At 62.8% G+C, this 15,529-nt stretch overlaps 1 protein-coding gene across 4 annotated transcripts; it reads right to left on the bottom strand.

Moving 5' to 3' along the window:
• Positions 1-160: 160 nt before the first annotated feature.
• On the bottom strand, positions 161-15,480 carry TRAF7 (TNF receptor associated factor 7). Of its 4 annotated transcripts, none has more exons than XM_036920525.2 (21): positions 15,340-15,480; positions 7,950-8,068; positions 7,684-7,741; positions 7,198-7,286; positions 5,552-5,668; positions 5,083-5,175; positions 4,960-4,993; positions 4,160-4,343; positions 3,961-4,089; positions 3,120-3,337; positions 2,973-3,046; positions 2,747-2,795; positions 2,532-2,659; positions 2,284-2,366; positions 1,894-1,933; positions 1,664-1,780; positions 1,458-1,580; positions 1,128-1,247; positions 907-1,038; positions 706-825; positions 161-537 (listed from the first exon to the last, which is right to left on the bottom strand). In XM_036920525.2, the coding sequence occupies exons 2-21, from the start codon at positions 8,028-8,030 to the stop codon at positions 523-525; spliced, it is 2,004 nt and encodes a 667-aa protein (XP_036776420.1). In that variant the 5' UTR covers positions 8,031-8,068; positions 15,340-15,480; the 3' UTR covers positions 161-522. The 4 variants fall into 4 exon arrangements, with proteins under 4 accessions (XP_036776420.1, XP_036776417.1, XP_036776419.1 ...); XM_036920522.2 differs by having other exon boundaries at positions 3,955-4,089; positions 15,340-15,479; XM_036920524.2 differs by lacking the exon at positions 15,340-15,480 and adding an exon at positions 10,882-10,984 and having other exon boundaries at positions 3,955-4,089.
• Positions 15,481-15,529: the final 49 nt, after the last annotated feature.

Raw genomic sequence — 15,529 nt, 5'->3', positions numbered from 1 at the left:
CTGTCCCTGGCAAGAAAAGTTTCTGAGAAGCTCCTGTCCTAGGGAGACAACAGGAACCCCTCTCTGGCTGCTCCCCAGCCTCCCTGCCACTGCCGCTCCTGTCTGCACACCAGGGCGCTCGGGCCACTCCTGCACACCGAGGACCGTCCTCACTCACAGCCACAGTCTGTGCAGCTTTTATTTCAGTCAGGAAGTAATCAAATCTATATACAGTCTAAAAACAGTACAAAAAGTGAGTAAAAAGGCCCACAGTCCCTCCGGGGCGGGATGGAGGTGTGGGCCAGGCGAATGTCGTACCTGACACCCGGAGAGGGGCTGGGCACCATCTTGGCTGTGATGATTACAGGGCCAAGCAGAGGGAGGCTCGCTGGGCGCAGGGTGGGGAGGGCACTGCTGGATGGCTGAGCCTGCTTGCCTGTCCCCACAGGGCAGGCAGAGACCCCACGAACACTCATGTGGCCAGCCTGGCTTGGACAGGCCGAGGGCAGGCCCAGAGGAAACCAAGACCCAGCCTGGATCCTCCTAGCAAGTCCAGACCTGCAGAGGAAGGGCTCTGTTTCAGGTGCCCCTTTGGCCACCCTGCCCCAGTGCCACCTGCCATCCATACCAGCCCTCCACTGCCACTTGCCCAGGGGTGCTAGCTCTGCATCCCCAGCCTGCTCCACATGTGCTGCCCCTTTGGGTGGCCTGAGCCAAGGCACTGACCTTCACAGTGCTGTCCACAGCCCCCGAGAAGAGCCGGCCCCGGGACACAGCCAGTGCAGTCACACTGCCCTGGTGACGCAGCAGGGTCTGCGTACAGATCATGTTGTCCATGCTCCAGACCTGGAGGGGCACATGGGATGTGATGGCCCACCCAGGCATGACTCTATGCCCTGAGCCTCCCATCACTAAGCCAGCACACACCCTGAGGGACCGATCATAGGACGCGCTGAAGACTTTGGTCTGGTCTGGTGTTGAGATGACTGCCAGGGCATACACAGTGCCAACGTGGCCCGTCAGGGTCCGTACCTGCTCCTTTGACTCAATGTCCCACACCTGAGGGAGAGGTACAGGCAGGTCAGAGGCACAGAAAGGAGAGGACAGGAGCCCAGAGTCAGGCCCTACTCTGAGGCATCCCTCCTTACGTGGATGAGGTTCTCATAGGTGCCACAGACAATGTGGTGATTCGTCACGGCGATAGAGTAGACGCTGCCGCCAGACGTCTGCAGGACATGGATGCAGTCGAGGGTCCGGATGTCCCAGATCTATGGGCAAGCTTGGTCACTTGGTTCCTGGCCTGGCACCTCACCTCCAGGGCCTCAGACACTGGGCAGCCCTCCCACCACCCAGGGTGTGTGTGAGGGTCTCCCTGCCCCAGTGGGGTAGGGGCAGGGAAGATGGGGGCCCCCAGGAGCTGGCCTGGGCTGTGCTGACACAAGCAGGGCCCTGCCCCAAGGACTTTGGCACAGACATACCTTGATTGTCTGGTAAGAGCCACTGTACAGGTAGCTCTGGGCGGCCACCAGGGCCCGCACCCAGTGGTTGAGGCCCGTGAGCTCCTTCTTCAGCTTCAGCTCAGTGCCCACAATGTCCCAGACCTTTGGGGACAGCCATGAGTTCAAGCTGGGTGGGCGGGCAGGCATCTGGTGCCCCACACATGAACACACAACACCTTGCCTACCTTGATGGCCTTTAGGGAGCCACTAAAGAGCATGTTGTGCGAGGAGACCAACGTGCACACTGGGTTGTCATGGGCCCGGATGGTATTCACCTTCTGTAGGTTCTGGATGTCCCACACCTGGAGGGAGGGAGGACAGAAGCCTCAGGTGCCAGCTCTGCCATCCTGAGCCCAGGCCCCAGTGGCACAGCGTGCCTGGGGCTCCCCGACACGGTGTGGCCGGCCCCACTCACAATGATGGTGCAGTCTGCTGAGCCACTGTAGAGCTTGCACCTGGGGAAGCCAAACCAAGGTGTTGGGGTGAGAGAAGCCCCCATTCTTGCTGACACACCCTGCCAGGCTGAGGGAGCAGTGGCCACCAGAAACCTGTGCTTGTCTTGCCCAGCCTCGGTTTTCCTGTCTCAGCAAGGGGACTGTGAAGCAGAGGCCTACCGAGTGCCTGCCCAGCAAGAACCTGACAGCCGAGCTGGGAGGCAGCTGCCCCTGGCAGCGCTGCTGGTGCATGAGCAGTGCTTCCTGAGTGACAGGCTTGAGCTCTCAGCACAGGGCAGCTGCCTGGGGTCCCCTGTTCCTGCCTCCGAGTGGGCCCTGTGGTCAGCGGGTGCCCGTGCACCTGAGCTCACCCTTGGATGCAGAGCGCCAGCACAATGCCATCATGGCCCTCCAGCGTCTTCTGGCACTTGTACGTGGTACACGTGTCCCACACCTGTGGGGACCAGGGTCAGGACAAGCCCCAGCAGGGTCAGCCCAGGGCCAGGGGACAGCATGGCAAGAATGGGGAAGCAAGCCATCCTCGGGGAAGAGCCCTGCCTGTGGGCAGACGAACTGGCAGATGCTGCTGTGCAGAGTCCCCCAGGCAGGACCCACCCACCTTGATGGTTTTGTCAGAGGAGCCGCTAAAGAGCAGGTCCCCCATGGAGTAGACACAGAGACACCAGACGGGGCCCTGGTGGCCCACAAAGGTTCCTTTGCATTTGAAGATCTGCTGCGGGTCATAGGCTGCAGAGATGGAAGGAGCTGGTAAGGGACTTTGGGGCCTTGGGGGTGGTGGGGTGGGCGGGGGAGCAACAGTGAGCCCATACTCACATCCTAGGATGCCCATGTTCAGCCGTGCATTGATGTGGGACAGCTCATCCTGCCAAGGCCAAAAGTGGAGAGTGTGGTGGCTCTGGCTGCAAAGCCCCGGACCCCAGGCCTGGGCTCACCAGGGCGGGGCAAGCCTCCTGCTGGGGCCAAGCCAGGGGACAGTCATGTGTCCCCATACCACCTAACCTCCCTGCATCGGCTCCCGCCCAAGGTCCAGCCCACTCACGTTCAGCATGGACGCATCCCTCCGGAACTCCATGAGGTCCTCGCTCAGCTTGCTCTGGTTTTCGTCCAGGACGTCTGAGGGACGGGAAGAGGGTGTCGGCCCAGGAGGAAGGGCTGACCCCCAACGCGCTCCGGGCCAGGCCCTCACCGAACTTGAGCTCCAGGCTCTTCTCCAGCTGGTCGATCTTCTCTGAGAGCTTGCCCAGCATGGAGCGCAGGAAGGCGATCTCCTGGTCCTTCTGGGCCAGTGCCACATGCATCTCGTGGAAGCGGTCATCCGTCTGTTGCAGGAACTCCTTCAGGCCCTCGAAGCGGCATGTCTCTAAGTGCGTCTCATATGTGTCCTGGTTCCCGATGAACGTGCACCTACAGGGTAAGGTCAGCCACCCTGCCCACCTGCCTGCCTGGTGTGGCCCTCCCTCCCCACCCGACCCCAAGAGCCTTAAATCCCACCCTGTGCCCAGTGCCGCAGATGGGCTGTCATCCCTCCTCACTGCAGGCCCTCATGCACCCTGCCCCAGCCCACACCAGTACACAGGGCGAGTAGGCACTGTGCTCGCTCCCTAAACTCGAAAGGGCTCCCACACACCCCTCATCGCCCCACCCTGATGGTCAGCTCCCGCCTCTCCCCCACCAGTCTCCCCTCTGCTCTCAGCTCCCTGTGCGGGCTCCCTGCCCTGCGCCCTCTGCCTGGGCTACACCTGGCTCACTCAGTCCCCGACCACAGCAGCTCCATTCCCTCTGCGTCCCAGCGCCAAGCAGCTCTCTCCTTCACACCTGTACCTCAGTGTGTAATTACATAGTTGACGGTGTGGCTCTTGCTAAGGTCCACCTCCCAGGGGACCCTGGCTGTGTCCCCAGTGCCCAGCACGCAGGTGGATCTCAACAAAGGTGTGAAGGAGGGTCTGGGAACGCCAGCCCAGGCCCACCCACCCCTGCCACCACCCCGGGGAGGCCCTGCATGCCCACCCCCGCCCACTCACCCGTACTTGGAGTGGGGACACTTGATGTGCTCACACTCCTTGAGGTGGGCCTCCAGGTTCATCTTGAGGAGGGGCGGGCAACTGGGGTTGTTTGGACACCGCACAGGCCGGTACTCACAGCTGCTCTCGTGCTCCCTGGGGGCGGGGGGCCGGGGCTCAGTCCCCAGCTGCACCATCTCGAGGTGGGGGCCGGGGGATCACTTACTTCCGCGCACTGAGCTTGATGGTGAAGGGGCACCCTCGTGGGTCCACCTCAAAGACGCTGGGCTTCCCGCCCCCGGCCACCCGACAGCCGTGCCTGCAGTGGATGAAGAGCTCCCCGATCTGCTCAGCTACCGCGATGTTGTTCACCACCACTGTCAGCTTGGCATTGTCCACGGGACACTTCTCTGGGGGGAGGGCATGCTGACCCCACAGCCCTCCCCGCTGTGCTCTCCCCGCGGCCATACAAGGAGAACTCTTCCCTAGTGACCAGCTGGTCAGGCACAGCCAGTGCAGCCCCCCGGCTGGGTGGCGGAGCCTCTGTTAGAAGCCTGATCCTACCATCTACCTGCCCCTTTAAGGTGCCTGGAACATGAAGGGGTGCATGGCTGGGCCTCCAAGAATGATCTTTGGGATAGCAGGTAATGAAGAGGCCTCTCAGCTGATCTGGGAGTCTGGGGCCGCACCAGGAGGGCTGGGGAGAACGTGGGCAGGAACCTGCCCTGGGCCTGGCAGGGGTCTGGGGCCAGCTGCTCTAGGCCCGGGACCATGATCCAGGCAGCTCTGACAGCAAGGGCAGCCTCCCCCAGAAAGAGTGGGCGCTGAGCCCAGGAGGCCGAGGCCTGGGTCCCACTGCTCTGCCCACTAGGGTCTTGAGCCTGGCCCGAATGCGTGCCCAGAGGCCGCTGCTGCCCACGGCTGAGACGCCGTGCGCATGATGAGGGCGAAGGCCAGGACCTCCCTGGAGGGACAGCCCCCCAAGCTGGGGAACACAGTGGCCGCCGGGGTCTGGGAGGGCCCTACCTGACTTCAACGCGCATCTTCGACAGAACGTGTGCTGTGGAGACAAGAGGCGGACTTGGGGCGTGGCCAGAGCCGCTCTCCCCCGCGCCCGCCGCAGTGGGCCCCTGGCGCCGGGCGGCTCACCCCACACGTGGTGATCACGGGGTCCTTAAACACACCGCAGCAGAGCTGGCAGCACAGCTTCACCGAGGGCTGCTCGGCAAACACAAGCGGCTCCTGCGACCAAGCAGGGCGGGCGGGGCGTGGAGGGCGGGACCCGGGCCACGGAGGGAACGCCTCCGCTGGGAGAGCCCCAAGAGGGAGGGCTACGGAGGGGCCCGCTGCGCTCGAGGGGACCACGCAGGGAGGACCCCTCCAGCATGCCCACGCCTCCTCCACGGGATGGAGGCCACGGGGCCCCACACAGCCACCTTCGCTGCCCGAAGGGGGTCCCTGGGCAGCCCCCGGGGTGGGAGTGGGGAGAACGTGCCCCGGGAACCCAGTCTGGCCTCAGGGTCCCCGACGCGGACCAGCCGTGACCAGGCCCCACCAGCTCCTCGCTGTGCCCACGGCACAGCGAGGGTCCTCAGGGCCCCCTGGCCAGCGCACCCACCGGCTCCTCCTCCTCCTCGGGCAGTGAGAACGTGGAGCGCAGGGACATGCTGGACTCCGAGTGCAGGGAGCGGACCGAGACAGCCGAGTCGGAGCGGCGTGGAGTGCTGACCGGGGGCTGCGGGAGACAGGTGTCGGCGGTGGGAGACCGGCCCGGCCGGCGCACGGGCGGCACCCTCACCCAGCCCGCGGGGGCCACGGCGAGTGCTCAGTGAGCCGCTGCAGCACCCAGGCCCCCGGCGGCCCCGGCCCTGCCGCTGGGCCGCCGGCTCATGTCTGCCAACCTCTGTGTGTAAGTGGAGAGACTTCCTGCTATTCAATTCCAGGAGGACACACTCGGCCTGCTTCCTGCTTCCCGTGAGGGAGTGCGGGCCACAGAGGGGGCACCTCCAACAGCCAATCCTGGGCCTCTGCAGCCCTGCACTGCTGGAGGGAAGGGGACTGGGGGCCACCAGGGGAGGCTGGGGGGCTCCGGGTGCCCACGGGGCTTGCGACACTGGGCCCGGCCAGTGGGGATCCCAGGAAGGCAGGACACCCCAACCAAACCCTCGCCAAGCTTCTAAGTACAGAAGGGAGGGCCAACGAAGATGAGGATTCGGGGGAGTCCCGTGCTGGGGGGCACCGTCCCTTCCTCCCCAGAAGAGATCTTGTGGTACCACGGCTCCCCACACTCCCCTCCCACCCAGAAGCCTCAGTCATGACCCATAAACTTCCCACATCCACACCCAGCCCACAGCTACACTCCGTCCTGGCTGGTCTGGGACCCTGCTGCCTCCATGGGAGCCACTGTGGGAGGCCAGACCAGTCCCCTCCCCAGCAGCCCGTGGGTCAGAGGCCGTGGAGACTGAGGCAAGCGGAGTCGAAGGGAGGCCGGCACTGTGACATGACATACTTACCTCATGTTTAGGGGGGGCCTAGTGCTGCGCCAGCCCACAAGTGTGTTTGTTCAAATAATTAGAAACATTTTTTTCTTATTATTACATAGGAAACAAAGGTCTGGAAGCCCAGCATGAGAGGCCTTTGGTCCTGAGAGGCTGGGAAGGCAGGAGAACCAGCAGTCTGTCAGGGGTCATTGCCCCTGCAAGGAGAGCCTGTCACCAATGTGGTCTCACAACGTGGTTGATGCTGGTCACACAACGTGGGCCCTGACAGCCAGCTCTGACTGCCCCAAGTGCCTTCCTTGCCCCGCAGAGCCAGGGACAGGAGCTCTCTGGCTCCGCAGCAGTCAGTACAGGCCTAGTGGGCTCCCTCTGCTGACCCCCTAGCTTGGAACCACCATCTTTCCCCACCTATCTCCCTCGTCAGGACCCCCTGCTCAGCCCTCCTCACTCTACCTGGCAGCTCACCCACTTGTCGTTTACTCAGAAGCAGCAGGAGCTTTAAAAATGGGGATTTGATCTTGTGACCCACTGACTGAACCTTGTGGCTCACACACCGCTAAAGACGGAGCCAATTGCATCTTGTCCTGGTGCACAGGGGCTGCACCTGCAGCCCAGCTGCCCATGCCTCAGGGCACCCACATGTGCCAGCCCTGCCTCCCCAGCTCACTGCCACCTGCTGACTTCATCCCAGGGCACACCCTGCAGCTAACCCACACCTTCAGCCCCTCCAGGCTCCCGGCCCCCAGGGTGGAGGGGGCAGACCTACCATGACATCCTCCTCGTCCCGGGGGGAGTAGGCCAGGGTGCTGGAGGAGGAGGGCGTCCTGCGGTGTTTGTATGCGCTGGTCCCATCAGCTGCAGAGAGAAGGGAGCCCAACGCTGTGCATGTGGGCTGTGTGGGGAGCCTGACGCCCTGTGGTAGGAGCTGGGCTCCCTTGGCAGATGGGCCAGGTAGGGGCAGAGCCTCTGGGCCTGGTGTGCCGGCTCCAATCTCATCAAACACAGTGCTGGGCTGTGGCTGTGGAGCCGGACTCAGAGAAGAGTCCCGTGAGTACTTCCTACCACCCAGCCGTGTCCCACACAGGCCCCATCCCAACCTCCCAGGGGCTGCCAGGAGCCTGGTCAGGGACGCGCTACAGGTTGTTGCAACAAGCGACAGGTGTGTGTGGAGGTGCCGGAGAGGCCGGGTGGGGGTGTCGTGCGGGAGCAGCATGGCCTCTCCGACACCAGCTGGCCGGGGTCACAGGCTCACCTTTTGTGATAGTGGTGACGGCAGAAAAGGCAGGCCCGAAGGTCGTTTCCATTCTGGTCTGGAGAGAGGACGGATGAGACTCAGCCTCAGCCCCCAGAGAGGACATGGGCCCACGTGTGGACACACATTGACAGGCTTTCACACTAACATGCCCTGGTGCACACGCAGCCACGAGCCCACCACACCAGGCACCCTGGCAGGAGCGGATGTGCTGGAAGCCCTGCTGGGGACCGGGCTCTGTGGGTGTGCACAGGGCAGGCCCTTACCCCACTGGAGATGTCTGGAGCAGCCAGGCTGGGGGGCCCCCCGGAGAAACGGTCGTAGCGGGAGCCCCTGCCCGAGCTCATGCTCTAGAGAGGCATCCAGGGTCCCTGGGCAGCGTCTCCTGGGGGTGGGGCACAAGGAGGGGCTTTAGAGATGGCGGCCCAGGCCCCCATCGGTTGGTCTGCTCTGACCAGGCCACCACAGGGTGTGCTTCCGCCCCTCCACCACCTCATGGTACCGATGAGAGTGGGTCCACGTAGGCCAAGTCCCTTCCCCTCCCACCCATCCCAGGGGTGCGTAAGCCCAAGGGAGGGAGGAGGCCCCTGGTTTGGGCAGGCAGCTGGCACTCAGTTTTACCTTTATTCAAGGCTTAGCCCTTCAGAAAAGCCCTCCAGCTCCACCAAAAAGGTGGAGAGCCCCCAGCTGTGCTCTGTCGGACCCTCTGGGTATGCATACGCAGCCACGAGCCCACCTGGGCCACGAATATTCCTGGGCCAAGGCTGCGCTGTGGTGTGGCACACGCAGCAGTAGCAAGCCCTGTGCCTGTTTCCCACCAGGGCAGGCGTGGTCAGGCCCTGGCCAGCCATCTGCAGGATGGAGGGACACCGGCCACGCCAAGAAGCTGTCAGGTGCATGACAGGCCCAGCTCCTCAAGCCCTGTTGCACAGATAAAGCACCTCTGGGGTGGGGAGGAGAGAGACAAGCCTGCCTACTGACCTTGTGCAGGTCACCCTCCCCAGAAACAAAGGACATACCCTTGCTCCCCGGCTGTGTGCCTCAGGGTTCAGAGGCTGGATGGCAGGGAGAAGACATGGTAGGAACCATCCGAGGCCCCAGTGACTCCCACCCCGCAGGGGAGATGGGCCTGTGGCGCACTGGCCAGGCTGAGGAAGGCCTGCAGGCCAGGGAAGAGATGAGACCCAGCAGCAGCTCACAGAGGCCAGGCGGGGGTTGGGGGAGCCCTTCCACTGCCCACACAGGGCCCTCTCTCTAGGTCCTGGCAGCAGGCACCCCATGAGCAGGCTTCCCCATGCCAGGACCTCAGCGGTCTGCAGCCAGGAGCACTGTCACCTGCCATGGCCCCCAGTTGGCCACGTTTAGAGTGGAGAGAGAGCCCATCTTGAAGGTGGGCTCCCCGCGAGGAGGAAGGCCATGCTCCCAGGACTGCTGCCACTGGCCCCCTTCTAGCCCTCCACCTCAGGAAACCCCCAGGCAGCCCTCCAGGAGGCAGGAGGCCACACCAGGGGCTCATGCATGCTGCCCAGCCCAACCTTCAGGGTGTGCACTGTGAAGCCCTCAGGGAGGTGTGGCAGGCTGGGGGCCCCCCAGGACTGAGAAGAGCTCCAGGTAGAAGGGCTGTGGAGAAGGCAGGAGATGCTCTTTGCCTCACCTGATGTGAGTACAGCACCTTCCTGGAGGCCCTCCTGACATGAGCCATCTCGTGATGTCCACCTCATAGATACACCACAGCCATGCAGTGTGGACGGGTTCCGCCCAGGGGTCCTCCAGCCCAGCCCTCAGGTCTGCGGGAAGGGGCTGTGCTCCCACACTGTGCTCCGGAGCTGTCTGCTGCCCCTCCTGTCTCCTCATCCTTCTCTCCCCGCCTGCCCCTTCAAATGCCACCTGCAGGGCCACCCTCAGCCTTCAAGGCTCAGGCCCCAGTGGGGTGCCCTCACTACAAGCACTCCCAGGGGGCCTCCAAGTGCCCTGTCGGGCCAGCTAGAGGAAGGTGGTCCTGAGCACTTGGCCAAAGCCTCCCTCTCGTACCCACATCTCCCCCGCTGTGACTCAAGGGGCTTGACCGAGTGCCCCAGACCGGGCTCTGGTGGGGTGACCTGTGCGCATGGAGCAGCAGAGGCTCCTGAGAGTGGGCAGCAGGCCCTCGGCAGAGGTGTGAAAATGGCGTGTCCAGACCCCCACCTTCAGTGCAGCTGCTGGCCTCCATGCTATGCAGGCTCCCCTGCATGTGGTAAGGGCACCCCTGGCCAGGCCAGGCCCAGACAGCCCGCACAGAAGTGCCCCAGGACGGGAGGGCAGTGTGAAAGGCTCTGCCCTTTCAGGAAGCCCAAGGATGGCTCCTGCCTCGGCACCACTGGGCACACTGGGAGCCCACTGTCTGCACTGACCTAGCTTTTACCATCCATGTCCTACCTCCACCGCCAGCTCCCAGGGCCGAGAGGCCAGCTGGTGGCCCCAGCAAGCAGCACCTGCACCTGGGCGGCCAGCATCTCAGCAGGCACACCCCCCAGGACCACCGCCAACCCACCAGCCCCACGGGTCCTGTGCACTACGCCTGCTGCTGCAGTCAGAGAGCAGGTAGCCGGTTCTCTTTGGCTCTAGGGTGAGGTAAACAGAAAGGCACGCAGGGCTTGCAGGGCGACATGCAACTCGGATGGCTGGGAAGTCCCCAGGCGGCCAAAGACAGGCAGGCCCGCAGCCTCCACACACAGCCCGGTGGGGAATGCATGAGACACCTGTGCACCCTGCTGAGCGAGGGAGGGAGGACAGCAACCAGGGACCCAGGGTGGACAGGACCAAGGCTGCAGTCCAGCACCCATGTGTGGGCCCCGCCCAGAGCATCACAGAATTGAGCAAGAGGCCTTCAGCCCCATCTCCTGGGGACTGCATTTTGCAGTAACAATCTTCCCTGGTATCCTTGGGCCCTGCAGGCCAAAAACCCTGTAAACAGGACAGCACAGCCCTGCACCTCCAGCGCCCAGCCGTCCTGGAAAGGCCTCTTCCCCACCCCACAGCAGGCCTGAGGCTCCTAGGTGGGCAGGAAGCTGCCAGAGCAAGAATCCTCACCTACTCAGGAGCCTGGCCTCTCCCAAATGGAAAAGCCACAGCCCAGCAGGTGGGAACACCTGGGCGGGGCCGGTGAGCAGGGGCTCTCCCTACGCTCCCACTGCCCTCCCTGCCAAGTCCCCACCTTACCTGTTCCACGTGCCTCACTCAGCAGAGCCCAGGGGCGGGACCCGGGGATCAGGCCCCTTAACGAGAACAGACCTCAGGTCCTGATGGGAATGGGTTGTCTGCCCCAGGAAAGGCTGGTGGCAGAGTGGCACCCGGGTGCTCAGGGTCTGTGCGGGAGCAGCCCACCTAGAGCCCCTCAGCTGCCTTGCCTGAGCCTGGAGTCAGGCCTGGGGCTCGTGGCTGATCATGTCCGTGTGCTCACTGCCCAGTGAGGAACCAGAGATCTGCCGGTAATGCCCCTGCCCCCTTCAGGGAAGCACCCCACCCCCTTGTCTGGGCAGCCCGGGAGGGAGGACAGGAAGCCTTCCCCAGCTCATCCCCTGCAGGGGACCTACTGGAATCTGCTGGGCTCCCCTCTTTTCCTAGGGAAGCATTCACAGTGGGGTCAAATGTGACTTGGGCCCTGTGGTCAGCAGCCAGTGGAGTGGGCAGCCCAGACTGGGCACACTGGAGTGGGGGCAGTGGGGTAATCAGATGCAGACCCCCACCAGGGCCAAGCTCCATCTCCGGGCACCTTCTCCAGCAACCCCAGGCAGCGGGCAGGGTGAGATCCCCAGAACAGCAAGCCAGCGAGGAGGCAGGCACACCCCGGACACCTGTCAGGCTACACTAGCAGTCACTGCCCCAGGGAGGCACACCGGTGGCTCAGACACCTCAGCCCCACCTGTCACAGAGCCATCAGTGGCTGGCTGGACATGGGCCAGAGATCCAGGCCCAGCTCCTGGGTCACCACCTAACCCCAGGTCCCCTGGCCCAAGTCCAGGCCCAGCTGCCAAACTCTATAGAAACAGGCCTGGTTGCCACAGCAAAGCCACACACACTTCCCTGAGCTGTCCGCTGACGTCCCCTTAGCATGCTCTCTCCATCCCAAATGGGCAGGAGTGACATCGGGGACCCCCTCAGCACCTCAGCAGGCCCTGGTCTGAAGTCTGCCCAACCCCCCTTGTTTCCCAGCATGCAGCCCAGCCCTGCCCTCACCTCCCATCCTCTCTGCACTCACAGCCTCGACTCCACACAGACCTGGAGGCTGCCCACCTGGATGCCTCCTGTGCTCTCCTCTCCCCAGGGCTCTGCACTCCTGCACCCCTCACCCAGCCCTCGCTGCCTTTCCTATTCAGCTGCAGTCTCTCCAGTGTCCATGGGCCCCTCTGCTGGAGGGACAGGGTCCCTTCTGGTTGGCTGGCCCGGTTTTACCCCCACTTGGCAAGGGGAATGCCTTCACTTCCCAGCTTGCCGCTTGTGGCCAGCCTCATCTCCCTGTCCTTTCTCTCCCACACAAAAGTATGTATGGGGTAGGGCCCTGGCCCAGCCTGGGGGATGTCCAGAGGGCTTCCTGCAGGAAGGGGTGAGATCCAGAGCAGGAAGAGAACATTCTGGGAAGAGGTGGCATATCTCAGTGCCCAGCTGCAGGGGTCACTTTTTTCTGCCCACATGCCCCCTCCAACACTGGGCCTAGCCAGGCCCTGGGAGCAGGCACAGAACCGGGAAGCATGTCCCTGGCTGTCTATATCAGCAGGTCTAAACTCATGGACACAGTGTGGGCCTTGGTCCCAAAGCACTGCTATACCTCCAGGCCCCCGCTGTCTTCTCCTCACCCTCCGTGTGGCTTCTGTTTCCCTGGCTTCCTCTTTCTCGCTTCCTTGCTGAAGCTGGGAAGCATACGTATAGTCCCTGGGCCAGATCTGAGTCTGAAGGTGCGGCAGACACAGAGGGCAGAGTCCTGCCCCGCCCACTTCACCATCCAGCCCAGGCCGTAGCCCCACCAGCCGCTTTGGTACAGCCCTTGTGTCCTGGTTTCTGCAGGGCTGCTCCTTACACCTGGATGCCCCTCTCTAGGTGCTCCTGGGATTGGTTCACCCCCAACCAGGCTTCCAGGCAGTCCACGTCTTCCTGCCTGAGCGGCTGAGTGCCTGGTCTGCTGTGACTTTAGCACCCACTTCCTCCTTTGTCTTCTGCACCTGACTCCATGCTCTTCCAGAGCAGCCACATCTCTTCTGCCCCAGGGCCAGTGCACGGACAACACTGTGGGCACCTGCTGAGAGTCAAGGAGCTGGTGAGCCCTCTTCTGAGGGTCGCTCCTGCATGAGCCAGCCAGAGGGCCTGGTGAAGTCTCCGATGGCCACCCACCAGTGAGGCTGGTGGGGACCCAGGTTCAGAGCAAGTCACATCCTGCTGACACCTTCCAGGGCTGGGCATGTGCTGGCACTTCACTCCCGTGCTGACACTGAGCCCTCCAGGTGTGTTACAGAGACAGAACAGCATCATGGCCAAAGCCACAGATGCCGGACTCACACCTGTATGTAAATTCCACCTTCGCCACCTAACAGCTGTGTGACTCTGGGCACACTGCTTGCCCTCCTGGGCCTCAGATTTCTCACCCATAAAATGGAGTGAATATACCCACATCTAGAAAGAATCGTGAGAGATGAGACAATGCATGAGTCATAAGTGAAGCCTCCGCCGACAGCAGCTCCCCTTTGAGAACTGAAAACAGAGGCTGATACAGCCTGTTAGAGGTCACGCCAAATCTTACTACAGCTCTGTTCCTTCTGCCTCCTCCATTGCTGCCAGCAAACCAGGGAGCTCCACTGTGCGCGTAAACCAGCCCAGTGCCAAGCCATGCCAGGGAGCAGCCAAATCACAGTGTCCAGGCTGCCTGGAGCCTCCCAGCCAGCTCAGACCCTTCAAGTGCAACTTCTCCCATTTCCCAAACTGTTCATGCTTTTGTCTAGCCAGTTGGCCAAGGTTCATACCCACTGCATGCCAGGACTATGCTGGAGAGATGGAACGTGGTGATGGCTAAACGTAAGTCTAACCCTGGGGCAGCTAGGAGCCAGGTAGGGGAGGCAGACAGTGGGCTGGGGGTACTGCTAAGCTCCATTCCGCCTGCCAAAGGCACTTTTCTGTGGGTTCCTATCCCACCTAAGTCAATACTGAAGACCCTGATCTTTTCCATTTGTTTCCAGAAAGATAGTGACGCACAGCCACAGTGAGAGTTACTCCACAGGGACCCCCTGGGTTGGGCCCCTCCTCCTCGGCTACCTCCCTCGGCCAGGCTGCCATATCCCTGCTCCCTCAGAGGGAAGCTCTGGCTTCCTGGAGATGGTACAGCTGTAGGATGTAGGAACCTTGAGGTACAGGGGACTGGGCTTCTACAGAGAAACGTGACTACCTGGGGCAGTGAAAGTGGGGGTTTATGACAGAGAGTTAGTGCTTGCCACAGAGGCCTTCAGGGAAGGAGCGTGGGAAGGGAGAGGCCCAAAGAGAAGGAATGAGGAAGAGGGAGGCCATATGCTTGGCAGGGGCCGGAGGGGAGGCAGCCCCCAGGAGAGAGGCCTGTGTGCCCATGGTCGGATTTGAGGGATGGGGAAAAGGGTGGACAGACAGGCTAGGCAGCCCAGAGCTCTAAGCAGAATAGGGTGGAATTCCATCCCTCACCACCCCCAGCACAGGGGAGGTGGTCCAGCAGGGCACCAGACTCAACGCTCTGGCCTGGCTCAAGATAGCCAGACTCAACGGGGAATCTGGGTCCTCACTCTCTGATCCTCACAGTGAACCCCACAGTCCATCCCCAGTCCTGGACCAGAGGCTCTTTACTAGAAGTGAACCTGACGCCGGCTATCCTGTGCCCAGAGTCCTCCAGCAGCCTGCCCTGAAGCACAATACAGTCCCTGCCGCCCTGCACCATCCGGCCTCAGCCTCTCACCACTCGGCCAGTTCTCATTCATGCACGCCAGCCCTCCCTCACTCCAGGCCTTTGCACATCTTGCTCCCTCTGCCAGGCATGCTCTTTGAGCAACTTACCAGGACAGGCTGCCTGCTGCAGCCCCGCCCCCCCGCATTCCACACCCAGCCTTTCAGGCTCCCAGGACTCTCTCTGTCTCAGCGCCCTGTTTCTTTCTCTCCTACCACCTATCACAAGTGATCATGACTTTGTGTTGTCAGTCCACCCCGCACCCCACGCCCCCAGATCACCGGTTCTCAAGGTGGAGGGTTATGTCCCCCAGGAAACGTTTGACAACGTCTGTAGACATTTTGAGTTGTCACCACGGGGGTGGGGGAGGTAATTGGTATATAGTGGGTGGAGACCAGGAATGCTGCTCAACATCGCACACGGCGCAGCAGAGAGTGACGCTCGTGTAGTGTCAACAGTGGCGAGATTGAGAAACGCTGCACGAAAAGAGGCCACGAGAACTGGGTGCACTCTCCGCAGTCTCCGGCGCCCAACACGCGCCGGAACAAGGCATGACTGAAGAAGGGAGAACGGAGGAACGGAGCGGGCTGCGGGCCCGCTGACAGGCAAGGGGGCGGACCGACGCGAGCCCCCGACCCGCCTCCCAAGCCCACCCCGCCGCGCCCTCCCCTCCCAGCGGCCCCGAGGCGCGAGCACCCGTCCGGGCGCGCCGCACGGACACTCACCCGGCCGCGGCCGCCCGGGAGCGGCACCGCCACCCTCCCGCTTCATGGTGCCCCCTCGGCCTCTGGCCAGGAAAGAGGCTGGAAGCGCGAGCCGGAAGCTCTCAGGCGCGAAGCCCGCCGGGACTTGTAGTTCTCCGGCTCTCGGGGCCAGGGCGGCCGCCTCGGGGAGGGGGAGGGCTCTTCAGAAATA

The sequence above is a fragment of the Manis pentadactyla genome, chromosome 10 (assembly GCF_030020395.1).
Source record: "Manis pentadactyla isolate mManPen7 chromosome 10, mManPen7.hap1, whole genome shotgun sequence".
Lineage (NCBI taxonomy): Eukaryota > Metazoa > Chordata > Mammalia > Pholidota > Manidae > Manis > Manis pentadactyla.
This window is presented reverse-complemented; position numbering and strand designations above follow the sequence as displayed.